The sequence below is a fragment of the Gopherus flavomarginatus genome, chromosome 3 (assembly GCF_025201925.1).
Source record: "Gopherus flavomarginatus isolate rGopFla2 chromosome 3, rGopFla2.mat.asm, whole genome shotgun sequence".
In the NCBI taxonomy this organism is placed as follows: Eukaryota; Metazoa; Chordata; order Testudines; family Testudinidae; genus Gopherus; species Gopherus flavomarginatus.
In genome coordinates, this window is record NC_066619.1 from 50,490,779 (window position 1) to 50,510,849 (window position 20,071).

At 43.1% G+C, this 20,071-nt stretch overlaps 1 protein-coding gene across 1 annotated transcript in view; it reads right to left on the minus strand.

Moving 5' to 3' along the window:
• Window positions 1-20,071, minus strand: part of TNPO1 (transportin 1) — a 158,285-nt gene that overhangs the window by 20,737 nt on the left and 117,477 nt on the right. Inside the window, exons 20-22 of the mRNA XM_050943752.1 lie at window positions 15,247-15,322; window positions 14,319-14,418; window positions 9,684-9,758 (exon numbers count right to left, since the gene is read on the minus strand). Of these exons, the coding sequence (XP_050799709.1) occupies window positions 9,684-9,758; window positions 14,319-14,418; window positions 15,247-15,322 (251 nt within the window). The remainder of the gene's footprint in view (window positions 1-9,683; window positions 9,759-14,318; window positions 14,419-15,246; window positions 15,323-20,071) is intronic.

The window sequence follows — 20,071 nt, forward strand, 5'->3', positions numbered from 1 at the left end:
AAGATAAACACCGGAGGGCACCCCAACACAAGAAAACAGGAACCATGACTTCTAAGGCAAAAATCGACACCGAAGAACAAATCAAAGAGGCTGAACACAGGCGAAAACTGGAAATAAAACAAAAAGAGATGGAGATGAAAGAAAAGGAAGAAAGCATGAAACTGGCAGCCTTCCAAAGAGAACAGGCAGCCCAAGAGGCAGCACACAAAAGAAAACTAGAAGAAGAAGAGGTGGCCTACCGAAGGAAACAAGCAGAAGAAGAGTTGGCCCACAGAAGGAAGCAAGAAGAAGAAGAGGCGGCCCACCGCCGAGACATGGAAAAACACCAAAAAGAAATGGAAAAACAACATGAAGAGAAGGAAAAACAGAGAAAACATGAACTGGACTTGGCAAAAGCTGGGCTGCATGTGCCAGCCAACCCTAACAACCCGGCGCCAAATATTGCTCCACAGCACAGGAAATTTCCCACCTACAAGGCAGGTGATGACACCGAGGCCTTCTTGGAAAATTTTGAAAGAGCCTGTCTTGGGTACAACATCCCCGAAGACCAGTACATGGTAGAATTGAGGTCACAGCTCAGTGGACCTTTAGCAGAGGTGGCAGCTGAAATGCCTAAGCTGCAAATGAATGACTATAAACTTTTTCAAACCAAGGCCAGATACCAAATGGGGATAACCCCAGATCATGCCCGTCGGCGCTTCAGAACCCAAAAGTGGAAACCCGAGGTGTCATTTCCCAAACACGCCTACTACATTGCAAAAAACTATGAGGCCTGGATAACAGGAAACAACATTCAAACCTTGGAAGAACTGAACCTCCTCATACAAATGGAGCAGTTCTTGGATGGTGTTCCTGAAGACATCACACGGTACATACAAGATGGAAATCCCAAAGATATCGCTGAGGCGGGGGAGATTGGAGCCAAATGGATGGAACTGGCAGAAAGCAAGAAAGCTACTGTCAAGGGGAACGATTACCCCAGGGGGCACACAGACCATAAACCCTACAACCGAGGACAGCCAAAGACCCCACATACCACCCAAGTAAAGCCACAGATACCCTACCCTTCAACCTCACCAGTCTCCAGTAACTCACCTCGGCCCAGTGACCCATCAGATGGAAGATGCTTTAAGTGTAATGAACTGGGACATATCAAGGCCAAGTGTCCCAAGAACACCATGCGAGTGCAATTCATTACACCACCATCACCCCAAAGATCCCCAGGCCCGGATGCCTCTCAAATACCCTTGGAGCGAAGGGAAAATTTGAGAGTGGGCGGAAAGAAGGTTACTGCGTGGAGAGACACGGGGGCACAAGTGTCAGCTATCCACCAATCCTTCGTTGACCCCAAATTCATCAACCCAAAGGCCAAAGTTACAATTTACCCCTTCATGTCACAAGCTGTAGATTTGCCTACAGCTCAACTGCCTGTCCAGTACAAAGGCTGGTCAGGAATGTGGACTTTTGCAGTCTATGACAATTATCCTATCCCCATGCTACTGGGGGAAGACTTGGCCAACCAGGTGAGGCGGGCCAAGAGAGTGGGAATGGTTACACGTAGCCAAACCAGGCAAGCTTCCAGACCCATTCCTGTTCCTGAGCCGTCCACAGAGGCCCCGTCTGTGTTACCAGAGACCCAGACAGAGGTAGTGGACCCGGATTCCATGCCTACCACTGAAACAGCCACAGCATCTCCAGTCCCAGGCCCGGAACTGGAACAGCAACCAGCACCAGCAAGTGCAACCACATCTTCAAACTCAACGCCAGAGGGCGCCAGCGAGCCAGAACTGGCAGAAGCAAAAGACAGCCATACCCAAAAGGCTCAGCCAGAGCCTGAAATACCCTCAGGTGCACCAGCGGAGAGCGGTTCACCAGCAACGGAAACAACCCCATCACCTACATTGCTTCCAGAGGGACCAAGCCCAAGTCCACAGTCTGAGGAAGAACTGGTGACCCCAGCCTCAAGGGAACAGTTCCAGACTGAGCAGGAAGCGGATGACAGCCTTCAGAAAGCTTGGGCGGCGGCACGGAGCACCCCACCGCCTCTCAGCTCTTCTAATCGATCCCGGTTTGTTATAGACCAAGGACTTTTATACAAGGAAATTCTTTCTGGTGGACACCGGGAAGAATGGCAGCCGCAAAAACAGTTGGTGGTTCCAACTAAGTACCGGGGGAAGCTCTTAAGCTTAGCCCATGATCATCCCAGTGGCCATGCTGGGGTGAACAGAACCAAGGACCGGTTGGGGAAGTCCTTCCACTGGGAGGGGATGGGCAAGGACGTTGCCAAGTATGTCCGGTCTTGTGAGGTATGCCAAAGAGTGGGAAAGCCGCAAGACCTGGTCAAGGCCCCTCTCCAGCCACTCCCCATAATTGAGGTCCCATTTCAGCGAGTAGCTGTGGATATTCTGGGCCCTTTCCCAAAAAAGACGCCCAGAGGAAAGCAGTACGTACTGACTTTAGTGGACTTTGCTACCCGATGGCCAGAAGCAGTAGCTCTAGGCAACACCAGGGCTAACACTGTGTGCCTGGCCCTAACAGACATCTTTGCCAGGGTAGGTTGGCCCTCTGACATCCTTACAGATTCAGGGTCTAATTTCCTGGCAGGGACCATGGAAAAACTGTGGGAAACTCATGGGGTGAATCACTTGGTTGCCACCCCGTACCACCATCAAACCAATGGCCTGGTTGAAAGGTTCAATGGAACTTTGGGGGCCATGATACGAAAATTCATCAACGAATTCTCCAATAATTGGGACCTAGTGTTGCAGCAGTTGCTGTTTGCCTACAGGGCTGTACCACATCCCAGTTTAGGGTTTTCACCGTTTGAACTTGTGTATGGTCACGAGGTTAAGGGGCCATTACAGTTGGTGAAGCAGCAATGGGAGGGGTTTACGCCTTCTCCAGGAACTAACATTCTGGACTTTGTAAGCAACCTACAAAGCACCCTCCGACACTCTTTAGCCCTTGCTAAAGAGAACCTAAAGAATGCTCAAGAAGAGCAAAAGGCCTGGTATGACAGACATGCCAGAGATCGGTCCTTCAAGGTAGGAGACCAGGTTATGGTCTTGAAGGCGCAACAGGCCCATAAGATGGAAGCATCATGGGAAGGGCCATTCACGGTCCAAGAGCGCCTGGGAGCTGTAAACTACCTCATAGCATTTCCCAATTCCTCACTAAAGCCTAAAGTGTACCATGTTAATTCTCTCAAGCCTTTCTATTCCAGAGACTTACAGGTTTGTCAGTTTACAGTCCAGGGAGAGGATGCTGAGTGGCCTGACGGTGTCTACTACGACGGGAAAAAAGACGGTGGCGTGGAAGTGGTCAACCTCTCAACCACCCTGGAACGTCTGCAGCGGCAACAAATCAAGGAGCTGTGCACTAGCTTCGCCCCATTGTTCTCAGCCACCCCAGGACGAACTGAACGGGCATACCACTCCATTGATACAGGTAATGCTCACCCAATCAGAACCCCACCCTACCGAGTGTCTCCTCATGCCCAAGCTGCTATAGAACGGGAGATCCAGAACATGCTACAAATGGGTATAATCCGCCCATCTACCAGTGCATGGGCATCTCCAGTGGTTCTGGTACCCAAACCAGATGGGGAAATACGCTTTTGCGTGGACTACCGTAAGCTAAATGCTGTAACTCGTCCGGACAACTATCCAATGCCACGTACCGATGAGCTATTGGAGAAGTTGGGACGTGCCCAGTTCATCTCTACAATAGACTTAACCAAGGGGTACTGGCAAGTACCGCTAGATGAACCTGCCAAGGAGAGGTCAGCATTCGTCACCCATGCGGGGGTGTATGAATTCAATGTCCTTCCTTTCGGCCTTCGAAATGCACCCGCCACCTTCCAGAGGCTGGTAGATGGTCTACTAGCTGGACTGGGAGAATTTGCAGTTGCCTACCTCGATGATGTGGCCATTTTTTCAGACTCCTGGCCCGAACACCTACTACACCTGGAAAAGGTCTTTGAGCGCATCAGGCAGGCAGGACTAACTGTTAAGGCCAAAAAGTGTCAAATAGGCCAAAACAGAGTGACTTACCTGGGGCACCAGGTGGGTCGAGGAACCATAAACCCCCTACAGGCCAAGGTGGATGCTATCCAAAAGTGGCCTGTCCCACGGTCCAAGAAGCAGGTCCAATCCTTCTTAGGCTTGGCCGGATACTACAGGCGATTTGTACCACACTACAGCCAAATCGCTGCCCCATTGACCGACCTGACCAAAAAGACCCAGCCAAATGCCGTTAAGTGGACTGATGAGTGTCAAAAGGCCTTTACCCAGCTTAAGGCGATGCTCATGTCTGACCCTGTGCTCAGGGCCCCGGACTTTGACAAGCCATTCCTAGTAACCACAGATGCATCTGAGCGTGGTATAGGAGCAGTGCTCATGCAGGAAGCAACAGATCACAACTTCCATCCTGTCGTGTTTCTCAGTAAGAAACTGTCTGAGAGGGAAAGTCACTGGTCAGTCAGTGAAAAGGAATGCTATGCCATTGTGTACGCCCTGGAAAAGCTACGCCCATATGTTTGGGGACGGCGGTTCCAACTACAAACTGACCATGCTGCACTAAAGTGGCTTCATACTGCCAAGGGGAACAACAAGAAACTTCTTCGTTGGAGTTTAGCTCTCCAAGATTTTGATTTTGAAATTCAACACATCACAGGAGCTTCTAATAAAGTTGCTGATGCACTCTCCCGTGAGAGTTTCCCAGAATTCAGTAGTTAAAAAGTGTTCTTAAAATGTAGAAGTCTGTTAGTTATATACTTAGGAGTATATGTAAAGGTGTATGTGTTGTTTTAATATGTTTATTTTCAAGTTCTAGAAGGAAATCGCCGCCAGTGAGCTTCCCCACTGTCTGCAATTTGGGGGGCGTGTCATAAACAGATAGCTAAGGGTTAATGTCTCTTTCACCTGAAGCACCTGACCAGAGGACCAATCAGGAAACCGGATTTTTTCAACTTTGGGTGGAGGGAATTGAGTGTCTGAGTCTTTTGTCTTTTGTCTGCCTGCCTGCTTTCTCTGAGCTTTGGAGAAGTAGCTCTACTTTCTAATTTTCTGTTTCTAAGTGTAAGGACAAAGAGATCAGACAGTAAGTTCTATGGTTTCTTTTCTTGGTATTTGCATGAATATAAGTGCTGGAGTGCTTTGATTTGTATTTTTTGAATAAGGCTGTTTATTCAATATTCTTTTAAGAAATTGCCCTGTATTGTATCATCTAAATACAGAGAGAACATTTGTATGTATTTTTCTTTCTTTTTATATAAAGCTTTCTTTTAAGACCTGTTGGAGTTTTTCTTTACTTCAGGGAAATTGAGTCTGTACTCACCAGGGAATTGGTGGGAGGAAGAAATCAAGGGGAGATCTGTGTGTTGGATTGCTAGCCTGACTTTGCATTCCCTCTGGGGGAATAGGAAAGTACTTTTTGCTTCCAGGACTGGAAACAGAGAGGGGGAGTCACTCTGTGTAGTTTCACAGAGCTTATGTCTGTGTATCTCTCCAGGAGCATCTGGAGGGGGGAAGGGAAAAAGGATTATTTCCCTTTGTTGTGAGACTCAAGGGATTTGGGTCTTGGGGTCCCCAGGGAAGGTTTTTCAGAGGGACCAGAGTGCCCCAAAACACTCTAATTTTTTGGGTGGTGGCAGCAGGTACCAGGTCCAAGCTGGTAACTAAGCTTGGAGGTTTTCATGCTAACCCCCATATTTTGGACGCTAAGGTCCAAATCTGGGACTAAGGTTATGACAGGGTAGGTAGGAGGTAAACCAGAGGGTGTAACCTTGGGAGATGGTGTTGAGGACCCAACGGTCTGAGGTGAGCCGTGACCATTCCAGGAGGAACGTGCACAGTCGATTGGGAAAAGGGAGCTTTACTGGGGGTGGATCCCCGTTGAAAAACTGGCAGGGTACCCCCGAGCGTCCCATCAAAACCGCCATTTACCTGCGGGCTTGCCCTTAGAGGACCCAGGCTAGGGGACAGGCCCGTATTGTCTTTGCGGGTGTTTCTTATAGTCCCGTTGCCTCTTATGGGCGGCCTCGTATTTCGGGAGAGCAGCCTGGCCGGGAGTCTGCTGTGGCTTGAACTTGGGTTTTGTTGAAGCAAGGACAGAGGCCCAAGTCTGGAGGGTCGTACAGGAGTCTTACATGTCGTGCAGCCTTGTGTGTTTCCTCTGCAAACAGCACCTTCCCGGCAAAAGGGAGATCCTGCATTGACAACTGTGCTTCGCTGGATAACGCAGAGAGCAGAAGCCAGGACGGCTGTCTCATGGACACTGCCGAGGCCATAGACCGCGTGGCCGTGTCTACTGCATCCAAAGCGGCCTGCAGAGACACCCTTGCAGTGACTACCCCTTCCTCCCCGAGTGCCTTAAATGCCTTTCTATCGTGCTTCCAGAGGGAGTCCTCGAACTTGGGGAGGGATCCCCAGAGATTAAAATTGTAGAGACCCAGGAGAGCCTGATGGTTTGCTACTCTCAGCTGGAAGCTTGACCACGAATAAATTTTTCTCCCAAAAGCAGCCAGCCTCTCAGAGCCTCTGAGAAGCTGGATGCTTTGTTCTTTGGGGTCAAGGCTCGCTGCTCGTCGCTCCCTGTGGTTTACCGACTCAATCACCAAGGAGTTGGGCGCCGGGTGGGTATACAGACACTTGTGCCCCTTAGTGGGTACGAAGTATTTGCGCACCACCTTCTTAGAGATGGGAGCCGATGAAGCTGGTGTTTGCCACAGGGCATTTGAAATTTTCGCCACCCCTTCATGGAGCGGCAAGGCCACCCTGCTTGGTGCCGAGGGGGACAGCATATTGAACAGGAAGTCTGAGGGCTTTTCCATTTCCTCAGCCTGGAGATGGAGAGTCGCTGCCACCTTTTTTAGGAAGTCTTGGCGGGCCTAGTAGTCCTCCTGTGGGACGGAGCCGCAATCAGCTCCTCCAGATGGGGCGAGGCCGATTTGATGCTTTGGGTGTTGACCAGCACCGGAGGATCCACCACCTGGTCAGACTCCAGGCACGACACTGAGGAAGCAGGGCCCATCAACTCTTTTCTTGGCGGTCTAGGGATGGAGGCCGATGGTGCTTCCAACAACCCAGCCACCAAGTGAGCCCCCACCGCGGGCCATGGTGCCCACTTGTACTACTGAGCCGGCCATGACACATGGTGCCATTGCACTTGCTGATGCACAGGCGGGGCTGGCCGATCAGGCTGGCTAGACTGACCTGTAGACGGGCAACTGTGAGCAGAGGTCGGGCTGGTGTAGGACATGTTGCTACCTCCGGACTGGGAGTGGCGGTGGTGCTGGGATCTATGTCGACCATGGGACTGCAACCTCGAGGCAGGAGAACAGCACCAGCAGTAGCAGCTGCTTCACGAGCGATCTCTACTGGTGGAGACATTGAGCAGGATTCCGAGCTGGAACGGCGTCAACGATCATGCTGCGACCGCCTGCAGTAGCACCTTTGAGGCGAGGACCGTTGCTGACATCCACCACAGTCCCGTCTGAGCCGCTCCATGAAGACGAGCGGTGCTGGGATTCCCGATCAGATGGCACCCATCCAGACAGTCTGGCCGGTGTCAAGGGCGATCCACATGGACTGAGCCCTGAACCGTCACTGGATAATGAGCGGTGTCGGGAACGTTCCCGGGACTGAGACCAGTACCGGGCCAGCGGTGACTAGGGCGATCCCAGCAGCGGCTAGCCCACCTGGAGGGCTCTGGGCGTACATGGCATCTGGAAAGGTCTGCTCCAAAGGGAAGGGGCTACTCTGCTCTGCGTGAGTCGGAGGCCTAGGACTACCCGTCATGGGTCTAGTCTCCGTCCGAGACTTTCCTCAGCGCCATTGCGAAGGGGGAGTGTTTCCGGTCCTCTTGGCATTCTCCGTGGAAGGGGAGTGGTGCCGACTAGTCGAGGGTGCTGGAGGGTCTCTGTGCACCAACGCTGCGGTGCTGGGTACTGGATCGGAGCAGCGTGCCAAGGTCAGGGCCAGTGCCAACTCCATCAGAATGGCCTGGAGTCTAATGTCCCTTTCTTTTTTAGTCCGGGGCTTGAACGACTTGCAGATCTTACATATTTCACTGACATGGGTTTCTCCCAAGCAGCAGTCAGTCAGTCTTTGTGTGGGTCACTCCTTGGCATAGAACGCCTACAGGAGCTGCGTGACTTAAATCCTGAGGCACTGGGCATGCTCCGGCCTGGGCTCACTAATTAACTAAACTTCATTGAAAACTAACTGACTACAGGTACTACTGAATGAACAGTTTGGGTACAAACTGCAGCAAGGCTGGAGCTGAGCAGTTCCAACACACCTTCACTGGTAGCAAGAAGGAACTGCCGGTGGGAGGAGCGTGCAGCTCCCCTTATACCGCGCCAGGCGGGCGCCACTCCAGGGGTCACTCGCCCTATGGGTATTGCTAGGGGAAAAACTTCCGGCACTGGTGCACATGGCAAGCACGCACACCTACTGTGGAATATACATGAGCAATCACTCAAAGAACAGGGAGCTTATTATGAAACAAATGGTAGGGCACAACACTGCAAAGGAGTTGAGGGAGTAGCATTATGTCTATCTGGGAAATCAGTAAAAAAACTGAAATAAAAGACTTGCTTCATAGGTTTCTGCTTGACAGATTTTAATCAAAGCTATTGGAGGCTGAGGTTTGAAGAAACAACAAGTATTTAAGACAGTCCTTCGTGACAGACCCACAAACAGTAGGATAATATGTTTTCTTACTCTTTTTTCTTTTATCCTTTATAGACTTAACGAAAAGGCACCTGCTTTTGTGATTCACTATAAACTACAAAAGTTTGATTTTCATGTCTCTTAGGGAAAAAAAAAAATCAGACCTCGCAACAAAAAGCACAATTTTATAGGCTTTTCTACCTAACCCTAACATGACATGCAACTAACCCAAGGCATTTTAGATTGCACTACCAGGAAATGCAGAAGTTAACTGTTTGATGCTGAAAAATTAAATGTAAACAAAAACGAATTTGTTAATCTCCGAAGCCCACTTTCCACAGGACAAAATACAGCTGACAAACTCTTTTAAAGTGGCTCAAAATTACTGTTAAAGAAGGCTTGTAAGGCTTTTCAACAGTACCAAAGACAAGATTATCTTGTATAAACAAGATGATTTTAAGTCAGGTTAAGTAGAGTTAACACAAAAACTGAAAAAAACTTTTTTCCCTCCCTCTAGCCATACAAAATAAAAAAGTAGTGTATATCTTTAGGCCAAAGAAATCTCATTTTCTGTAATTAAAAATAGTTTTTAATTAAAGTTTAAAAGTTTGATAGTTTATTGTATTATACAAATACTGGTTCTTCCATACATAGCCAAATTCTACTGGGCATGACCTTTAAGCATCTTTAAAGTTTGTTCTGCCCCCTCAGTAAACAAACTTTCAACACTGCTAAAATTGCAAATTTGAAATATATTTACAAGTGTACAGTATATTTTTAAAAGTCTATTCACAAGTTTTTGCTTTGGTGAGGTTTTATCTAAAATCCAAACTCGTACATGACGACTCCACTATTGGAACGCCGTAATTTTCTTTTTTCTCCATTAACACAATAAACTAAAGTAAAAAGGTATGCGGGACAGGGAAAGGAGTGGAGAGAGGGTCAGAAGAGAAGTGAAGGAGCCATAAAAGGTAGGCTTTTCATTTTCTATTAAATCAGAAACATTACCTTACAGAACATGTCTCGGAGATCATCTTTTGGGCTAATCCACGATGCAACAGCATCACAAAAAAATATAAAGTCCTATAAGATTAAACATTACATAGGTTAGCAACTCCATATTTGCATCATTCCAATTCATAAATTAAGGAAATCAATATGACACTGGTTTCTTAATTTGCAAATGTTGCAGGAACCTCAACTTCAATCCACACATGCTTCTATTATATTTTAGATTTATTTTCAAGTGAGTTTAGCATTTGGATAAGTTGCAGTACATGAACGCCCTTAAGATTGAAAGCCTCTATTAAAAGTTTTTCCCAGATACACTTGCCCAACTAAATGCACTGCACTGGAGAGAACCAAAGAGCAGGGTAATCTTTCAGACAAAAGACAGTCTACTGCAAATTATCAGCTGTAATACATCTCCCCCTGCTCAAAACACCCCCAACAACGCCCTAAGGCTGCAGTACTCCTCCTCCTCAGGAGAGCCGGGGTAAAGTCAATACAGCCCAAATTAAGTTTTTCTAAGCCTCTAGTGTCATAATCCAACCTGCCCCCCAAAAAATCCTGCATCCTGGGTTCATCTGCTCTGGAGGGTTATTCCTCTGCCCAGCCATTAAACCATATTCCCTTTCACATTAAGTTAAAAATATACATCTGACATTTCAGGAACATAGGAAGACTACTATATAAACGTTAAATAAAGAAAACTCTTTACTTTTCTTTCCTTCCCTATTTTTCCCTTTCACCTCTTTTGAAACTGTGTGTTAACATGAGTCTTCAAAAATCACAATTAATGAAGCACAATGGGGGCAGGAGAGATGGAAGTATTATGTAGAGAATAAGGCAGAAGTGGAATGAAGTGAAGGAGCCAAAATGGAACAGCCCAGGCAACTTAGTAAATTTTCATGTCAGGCCTCAAATTCCAGATCAATTATTATAGTTATATGGTACATATTACAGGCTCCATTTATAATCCATAGGGTAAATCAATGTCAGTATAGATTGAAGACTAAAAGTGAAAATTTGCATTTTAAAAGTTTAACAATAAATTTGCCTTTTCTTAGCTTTTTCTTTCAGCTTCTTGTAACAATGTTCTCCCAAGTGCCCTTCCCCTTCAATCCCAAAATTTTGCTTCATTGGACTTTAGATTCCATTCAGCTCACATGACTGACAGGTTACAACTACAAAAATTACATCATCCAGTGTTTTCAAGTTTCCAAATTTTTATATTTAATTTATTGTATACCCAACCATCTATCAGATTACAACTAAAACAAATCTCTCTATAAATCTTCTGCAACAAAAATGTAAAAAGTAGGTTGTCTTTCAGAAATGGTTTATGACTATGGCTACAATTTTGTTATGGATATTTTTAGTAACAATCGGGGGCAGGTCACAGGCAATAAAGGAAAAAAAAAGTCACAGAACCCGTAACCTGTCCCTGACTTACTAAAAACATCCATGACAAAATGGGGAGGGACAAGGGTCCAACACCCTGCCCTCCACCTCCTACCGTGGCTGGGAGCTGCAGGGAGCAGCACTGTCCAGTGGCTGAGCAGCTCTGGAGTCTCTCCGCTGCCAGTAACTGGGAGCTGCGGGAGGAGGAGGAGGAGGAAGTGTGCAGCAACAGCTGGGCAGCTCAGGGGTTGCCAGTGGCGGCTGGTCAGTTGTGAGGGGCCCAGCAGCTGCGGGATAGTTCCCTGCCACCAACGGAGGCTGGGCCGCTGCAGGGCCCCCAATGTCACAGAGATTGTTGTAAGTCATGGATTCATAAAATCATAGAATATCAGGGTTGGAAGGGGCCTCAGGAGGTCATCCAGTCTAACCCCCTGCTTGAAGCAGGACCAAGTCCCAGACAGATTTTTGCCCCAGATCCATAAATGGCCCCTTCAAGGATTGAACTCACAACCCTGGGTTCAGCAGGCCTATGCTCAAACCACTGACCTATCCCTCCCCCATCTTCCACGACCTCCATGACAATCTTAGTCTTATTTATGATGTACATAAAGATCAAGACTACAAGCTTTTTCCAGAGTATCATTAACTTATGTGCCAGTCTTCACTAAAGACTCAGTCCTGCATTCATCACAAGGGATTAACTAAATGAAATTTCATTATCCTTAAAAGATTTTACTGACCTTGATTAGCTGTTATTAAAATAAATTCCTATAAAAATGTGTTTTATATAGTTACGTGCATCCAAAAAGCAGATCTGATGGAAAAACAGATTTTCTAATCCCACAAAAGTTTTCAAGATTCTGGAGAAAAAAGGCCTCAAATGGGATAAAAAAGTCAAAATTTCAGAGATTCTTCCTCCAAAATGGAATTCTGAAATTTTTCTGTTTCAGGTCAATAGAAACGTTTTCTTCCTATACATTTGAAACTTGTTTTAAAAAAATATAAAAAAGTAAAACAAAGTAAATTCCAAACCAAAATACCCTGAAAATCTTTGTTCCTGAAGTGTCAAAAAAGGGTGGTTTTGCTTTCAAGACTTTTCCAATATTTTTTTTAAAAACAGATAAGTTAGCCAAAAATTTCAATTTAGTCGAAACTGCATTTTCCAACAGATATCTGCTTTGACTAAAAATTTTCCATTTGTTCTACCAAAAAAGTGACGCTATTCACGTAGTAAATGAAGTTTATCATGGATCTTTGGCTGCCTCACCAGTACTCTGTCCACCACACCATTTCAACTCTGCGCAGCTTTCAAACAGCTATCTTAAGAGAAAACTGTAACCCCTCATCCGCCCAGCAAAAGGTTACAATAGAGTAAGGAACAGCAAAGGAAACAGTCAGACCTTTGACAGGTTAGTTGTAAGGAGCAGTATTCTTGCAAAATCATATTGGCTAATAATGGTATATCACCCTGCTGGTAAACTGGAAGTCGTCCCTCACCAAGAATATAAGAGACTTTTTTTTTTAAAGTGCTTAAGTCTTATCTGAAAGACTCAGCACTCAGAGGGGTAGCCTTGTTAGTCTGGATCTGTAAAAGCAGCAAAGAGTCCTGTGACACCTTATAGACTAACAGACGTATTGGAGCATGAGCTTCTGTGGGTGAATACCCACTTTGTCAGATGTGCTCATGCTCCAATACGTCTGTTAGTCTATAAGGTGCCACAGGACTCTTTGCTACTCAGCACTTAGGTTCTTCTATGCACATTTTTATAAAATCACTTATGGTACCTGAGCAGCTAGCAGGTTCTACTGAAATCAAAGGAAGATGCTGGGTGCTCAGCATGTTTGAAAAATCTAGCCAGTTCCTTAGGTGCTTATTTATCAACTTTATAGAATCACAGCCTTTGTTTCTGGCCTGGAAGACGACAAATTGAGATTTAAAAGTCATGCCAATATGCATTTTAAAGTGCTACTTTAAAGGTTTCTGCAATATAACATATCTCCCAACATGAAATCTGTATATTTTGATCTAGTACTTAGCTAACTTGGCTTGAGAGAGATATTAAAATGCATACACAACGTTTTTCCAATTCAGACATTTCTAGAAGGTTTATCTGTAAAAAGTGAGGCTAACTGAATGCATTATAGATTTTGTTGGCACTGATTTATGATGATCTGTGTAACTCATTCATGACTTCAGTACTTGCAAGTTACAGTCACAGCAAACTTAAGCCAGTAAAACTTTTATGCTGCACTATAAAAGTTACAAAACACCACAACACAATGCAGTGGTTTCTATCAGAAGATCTGGAAGCACTTGACACAAATTAAACCTCACAGCACATATCCTGAGGCAGGTATGGCAAATATTACCCCCCATTTGACAAAGGAGGAATCTAAAGCACTGAGAGATTAAGCAACTTGACCAACAGCACACAAGAGATCTGTCAGAACCAAACTACACTCCAGGTCCGACTCTCAGTCTTACTCTAACCGTCTAACCCACACACTATGAACCTTCTAAATAAAAGGAACACTAGGATGAAGTGTGACTAAAGAAAAACTGCAGAGTAATTAAAAGCTATTCTAACACTGCAAATTGAAAGAAATGAACCATTAACAAAACTGATTTTTAATTTGAAGTAGTAATTATAGTATAACCAACAATATCAGTTGCTGAGATACTGAAACCACGACAAAACTTAGTAAAAACAAACAAAAAGCCATTTATTATTTTTCCATTTGTACAAAGAACATTTTGGGTGAGGTCAGTTTGAAATAAGTTTACAGCTTTTGAACTTTAAGTTAAGGTTTGTACACTTTGAAGTGATGGTGAGATTTAGAAAGTAAGTATTACATTTTTAACTGGACATGAAAACAGCTGCAATATGATACAACCACTTTGTGAACATATTACTTTTTGGCAAGGAGTGCAATAAAATATCTCAAATTAACTCTGTGTCTCCAATATTTCCATTTCAATTAGAGTAACCACAGGAGGAAAAAAAACAAATTGAGTCAGATCCTCAGCTGATGTAAATGGTTTAATCCTCTTGAAATCAATGGAGACACACCACTTTACACCAGCTATTGTTCTTTAAAAGTTACTACCAATTGCACCAATATGTGCTTAACTTCTTTTACAGCATTCAAATTAAGCTTTTTTTTTTGAACTGTTATTTCTATTCAATTTTAGGATGAGCCTGTCAGAACAAAAATCAAATGCCTATGCAAATATCTTACTTGGACTACTCCACTAGGGTTGACTGTGATCATGGTACAAATCCCACGGAAAGCAGAATCCTTTTCCTCATTGTCCCTTATGTTCCGCAGAGAAGTACACCTAGTAAATTGGAGAACCAGGCTATTAGGCAACAGAATCAGTTTTTATTTAATTTAATTAACTAGTTTGACAGTATTTGACGGAGTAAGAGTCACATTAAGGAGATATTCCTAGAATAGTTTTCAAAACACTTCAAATAAATATTTCAGAGTCTCTTTTCATGTATAATTTATTTGCATTTAGCTTCAGAAGTTAGATATGATGAAACTTCCACATTTTGTAGAATTCTGAATTTTAAATGCTGCACTATGTACAATTATGACTTCTAAAAAGTGACTTGTATTCCATTAAATACCACTAAAATGTTTATCCACAGTACTGATAAGAGCTATTATAAGAAAAGACTATACTGCCACAGTTTGAAGTTTATCAGATACCACTTACAGAACAGTTAAACTTTTACAGAAGCAAGCAAACTATTTCATATATAACAAATCTATAAACATGTATTTCTTACAGCAATTCAAGTCTCAGACTGAATTTTTTTAAAGTAATGTAATGCATAGTTTAACTTTTACAGTACTTGCATGCATCATATTATCATTCTGATGGATTTTAAAATGCTCTTTCATAATCAAGCTTATTAACACAGCAAGCATGTGACAATCTTATCCCATGCATCAATTAGTCGTTAGCCACAACATAAAATGTACATGACGGTGCTACTAAAAACTCACAAACCTGATAGGACAAGATTAGTCACATGGTTGGCAATGATTAAGGACTGTGATTTTGTAACCAACTGAAAATATATCTAAAAGTGAGATAGAGAAGAAAGAAAGAAAGTGAAGAAAAATGAATTAAAAAAAAAGATTGAATAATACACACCAGGGTCTTATAAACTGCTGTAGCATGGGGGCCACCTCTTGAGGACAAACGTAACCAAGACGACCAATTGTTATTGCTAAGGTAACGCAATCACGGTTATACACCACCAAACGCCAACCAAGACATGAGCAAATGAGGGGGAAGGAGAAAAAATAAAGAAAAAACAACAAATAACTCAGAAACAGAAACCAACAGAATCTGTGTATGATAATAAACATAAGATTTCACTAGTGCTGTTTATTACCACCCCCTAAATTAAGGGTCAGCAACATATATGGTATACTCTTGGGGATTTGAAACAAAAAAAAAAAAAAAAGTAATTAAGTAAATGAGAGAACACCAGAAACACAATTTCAATTCCAAAGGCTATTTGAACAGAGATATTGACTTTGCCCTCTTCATATTTAGCTCTGCAATCTTGTTACTTAGAAGTCAGTGATAAACTAGCTACTCACATGTATTATTTTGAAATGTTCTTGGTACAAAGGCACTAAGCATTTTCAGTTTATAATATCAGCTGAATATACTATAAGTAAAATTTAAGAGTTACTTTGTTTTAAGATTAATTTTGAAATTCAAATAGTCCAAAGTTTGCATTAGATTACATGTTAAAATTAAACCCACAGAATGTGGTTATTCTGAATATGCTCTTTTATCTACAACTAAAATATTAATATACAAGTACTTTTCTTGCTAAAGACGTCATATATACAATTTCTTCATGATTTTTAGCAACAATTTTTTCCCCTAAATTAACTCAGCAGGTAAATAGCTCATTAATATCTATAGAATTTATCATAGTAAAATAGGCTCTCTAAATCACATCTACTAAATGCAATAGAAATTCTCTTGGGAGAATCTAACTTCTGGCACAAAGTTGTTAGCACAAAAAAGTTTATTCCATTTGTGTATCTGACTAAATAGCTTACTGCTTTTATTGTAAGGGGCAGACTGAAAGGTAAGGTGATCACACAAGAATGCTTTATTGGTGTTCACTCAACTCACAGAAGATTCATCTTTCAGAAAAAGGAGAGGGTGGGGAATAATGTTTAAAGATTACTTGAAGCAAACTACATGAATAATACTAAAATCCAGCAGATTCATATGAAGCAGAGAAAGGAAACCTATGTTCAAGAGACATACTATGCAACACTCTAATTAAAACAGGCATTTGTCAGCACTCCCATGAAACATGCAATAAAGCAGATGATGCTCTCTCCAGTCACGTTTGGTGTAGGATATGCTAGCTTTCTGAAATTCATTTTGGTCATATGACCAATTATATTAAAGCATATTGGTCACATAATGCTTCTGTTTTCCGTATCTGCAATATCCCTGGCATGCAAAATTTTCAGCTAAATTAATTTTAAGTGCAGCCTCACAGCAGTGTCAATTTTAATATACATACATAACATGAGCAGTATTTTTATATCAGGAAGACAGGCAGTTAAATGTTTATATTAAAAGGTGTTTTTTTTTTTAAAGCCACATTTGATAAAACTCCACTCATCTTCTACATTGCAGAAGCACTTTCTGTGGAGGCTAAAGATTGTGCCATCTATTCACTTCCTATGCAATGATTTTTTACTGAATGTGTCTTAGTTATATTGTTACAGGAGAAAGAGTTAAACAAAAATCACAATACAAAACACACAGGAAAATGTAAATATTTTGGCAGCATTTGCTTGCTATGCTAAATATTAGGGTAAATAGAAAAAATATTCTAGAACACAGTATACAGGGTGATATCCTACAACAAACTTCTTGAAAGTACACCACATTCAACATTTATTTGCAGTTACATATCTACATTTACATTAACTATTAAAGAGTAAACAACAAAAAAATCAGTTCTGGATGCTTCCATAATATCCGCAACAGTAATAGACGCAAGCACTTGAGCACTGGACGCATGTCAATTACTACATCAATTAACGAGAAGAAAAACAGAATTCACTTGTCAATATTACCATCTGGCAGTCTAATTTGCATAGCTGCTCTAAAATGGTTTCTTAAATAAAAGCAGTATCTATAACATGCCAAACAACCACCTAATTCTTCTTAAAGTTCACCTTCCACACTAATTTTGAAAACACTACATTTTTAACATTTAGTTTCACAAAATACTGGAGACGACACACAAACTAAAACACTTGCAATTTCTCTTTTTAACCTCTCATGATACAGTGCTGTCCTGTACTTATAAGCTGATGTCAATGATATCAGCTTATGATGTTTGTCTAAGAAGGAAGTTACTTCACCCTGTACAGCAACTAGTTCAAGGTGCATGTCCCTATGGGTACTCCACTTGAGCTGCGCATGAACCTCACGTGCCATTGATAGATTTTCATTAGCAGTGTCCATTTGACCCACACATGCGCTGCTGACAGCCGCATGTCCTTCACCAAGGCTACATCAATCTGAGCAGGCAAAACACCCTCAATTCCTTCTCCACCACTGAGTCTCATGAGAAACTGAAGCAGAGGGGAAGGAGGGCGGGTAGTGGAACACCCAGAGGGCAACAAATCTCAAAGAGCTACAGTTACCACACAGGGTGAGTAATCACTTTCTTCTTGAGTAGTGTCCCTATGGGTGCTCCACTCTGGGAAATTCCTGAGGAGAATCCCTATGAGGCGGCATAAGCCTTGGAATAGAGTCCAGCACAAAGGAACTACACTGCCAACTGCTGCATCAGATCTAGAGGCACCAACTAAGGCATAGTGCCTGGAGAAGGTATATACTGAAGACCATGTAGCAGCTCCACAGATCTCAGATACCAGAACATTAAGCAGAGCCACAGATGTCAATTCTGACCTTGTCAAGTGAGCACTGTAACAAGCTATAATACATCCCAAAATCCATTTTGACAGTACTTGGACACAAATAGCAGACGCTTCAGATCTTTCTGTAAACAAGACGGAACAGCCTAGGAGTCGTATGAAATTATTTAGTCCTATCTAGATAGAAGACAAACACCCTCCTGACATCTAGAGTATGGAAGGTGGTCTCCAGGTTGGAATAATGTGGGTTTGGAAAGAAAACTGGTAGGTAAATGATCTGATCAGACGGCACTTTAGGAGAAACCTAGAGTGTGGTTCTAAGGAAACTTTGCCCTTGTAGGATACTGTGAACAGAAGATCTGCCATTAAGGCCTCCATCTCTGACTCTGCAGGCTGATGTAATAGCCACTAAGAAGGCTGTTTTCATAGACAAATGCAGCAACAAGCAGGTCACCATCAGTTCAAAAGGAGATTTCATGAGACTTAAAAACCAAATTACAGTCCCAAACTGGAATGGGAACTTTCACCAGTGGGAAGAGATTACCCAGACCTTTCATGAACCTAATGGTTGTAGGGTGAGCAAACAATGAGAACCCCTAAACAATGGTCTGAAAAGGCAGCACAAACAACACAGAGAACTAAGTGATGGCCCTGTTTTCTTTGGTTGCAGCAGATCTTCCAGAACAAGCAGAAGTGAGAAAGATTTAGGGAGAGCATTCTGGAATTCATACAAGCAACTAAATCTTCTCCACTTTTGAAGGTAAATATTCCTGGTAGAATCTTTCCTACTATTTAATATCTCTTATACCTCTGCTCACCAGACTTACTAACCCTGCAAACTATCAAGGAGCCATGCCCTTGAGTCAGAGAACGCTCAGCTGGAGATGCAGCAGTCAACTGAAGCCCTGGGAGAAGAGCTAAAGAGTGATCGGAAAATTCATCGCTGAACAAAGAGGTAGGCAAAACAGGTAAGGAAACCATGCCTGCCTCAATCATACCAGAGCTATTAGGATCATTCTGGTCTTGTCCTGCCTGATTTTGTTCACCACTTTGAGACTCAGAGGTGGTAGAGGAAACAAAATGCCTACTTCATAAGAATATAAGAACGGCTGTACCGGGTCAGACCAAAGGTCCATCTAGCCCAGTATCTGTCTACTGACAGTGGCCAATGCCAGGTGCACCAGAGGGAGTGAACCTAACACGCAATGATCAAGTGATCTCTCTCCTGCCATCCATCTCCATCCTCTGATGAACAGAGGCTAGGGACACCATTCTTTACCCTTCCTGGCTAATAGCCATTTATGGACTTAGCCACCATGAATTTATCCAGTTCCCTTTTAAACATTGTTATACTCTCAGCCTTCACAACCTCCTCAGGTAAGGAGTTCCACAAGTTGATTGTGTGCTGTGTGAAGAACTTCCTTTTGTTTGTTTTAAACCTGCTACCTATTAATTTCATTTGGTGATCCCTAGTTCTTGTATTATGGGAATAAGTAAATAACTTTTCCTTATCCACTTTCTCTACATCACTCATGATTTTATATACCTCTATCATATCCCCCCTTAGTCTCCTCTTTTCCAAGCTGAACAGACCTAGCCTCTTTAACCTTTCCTCCTATGGGACCCTCTCCAAACCCCTATTCATTTTAGTTGCCCTTTTCTAGTGCTAGAATATCTTTTTTGAGGTGAGGAGACCACATCTGTACACAGTATTCGAGATGTGGGCGTACCATGGATTTATAAGGGCAATAAGATTCTCAGTCTTATTCTCTATCCCCTTTTTAATGATTCCTAACATTCTGTTTGCTTTTTTGACCATCTCTGCGCACTGCGTGGACATCTTCAGAGAACTATCCACGATGATGCCAAGATCTTTTTCCTGACTCGTTGTAGCTAAATTAGCCCCCATCATATTGTATGTATAGTTGAGGTTATTTTTTCCAATGTGCATTACTTTACATTTATCCACATTAAATTTCATTTGCCATTTTGTTGCCCAATCATTTAGTTTTGTGAGATCTTTTTGAAGTTCTTCACAATCTGCT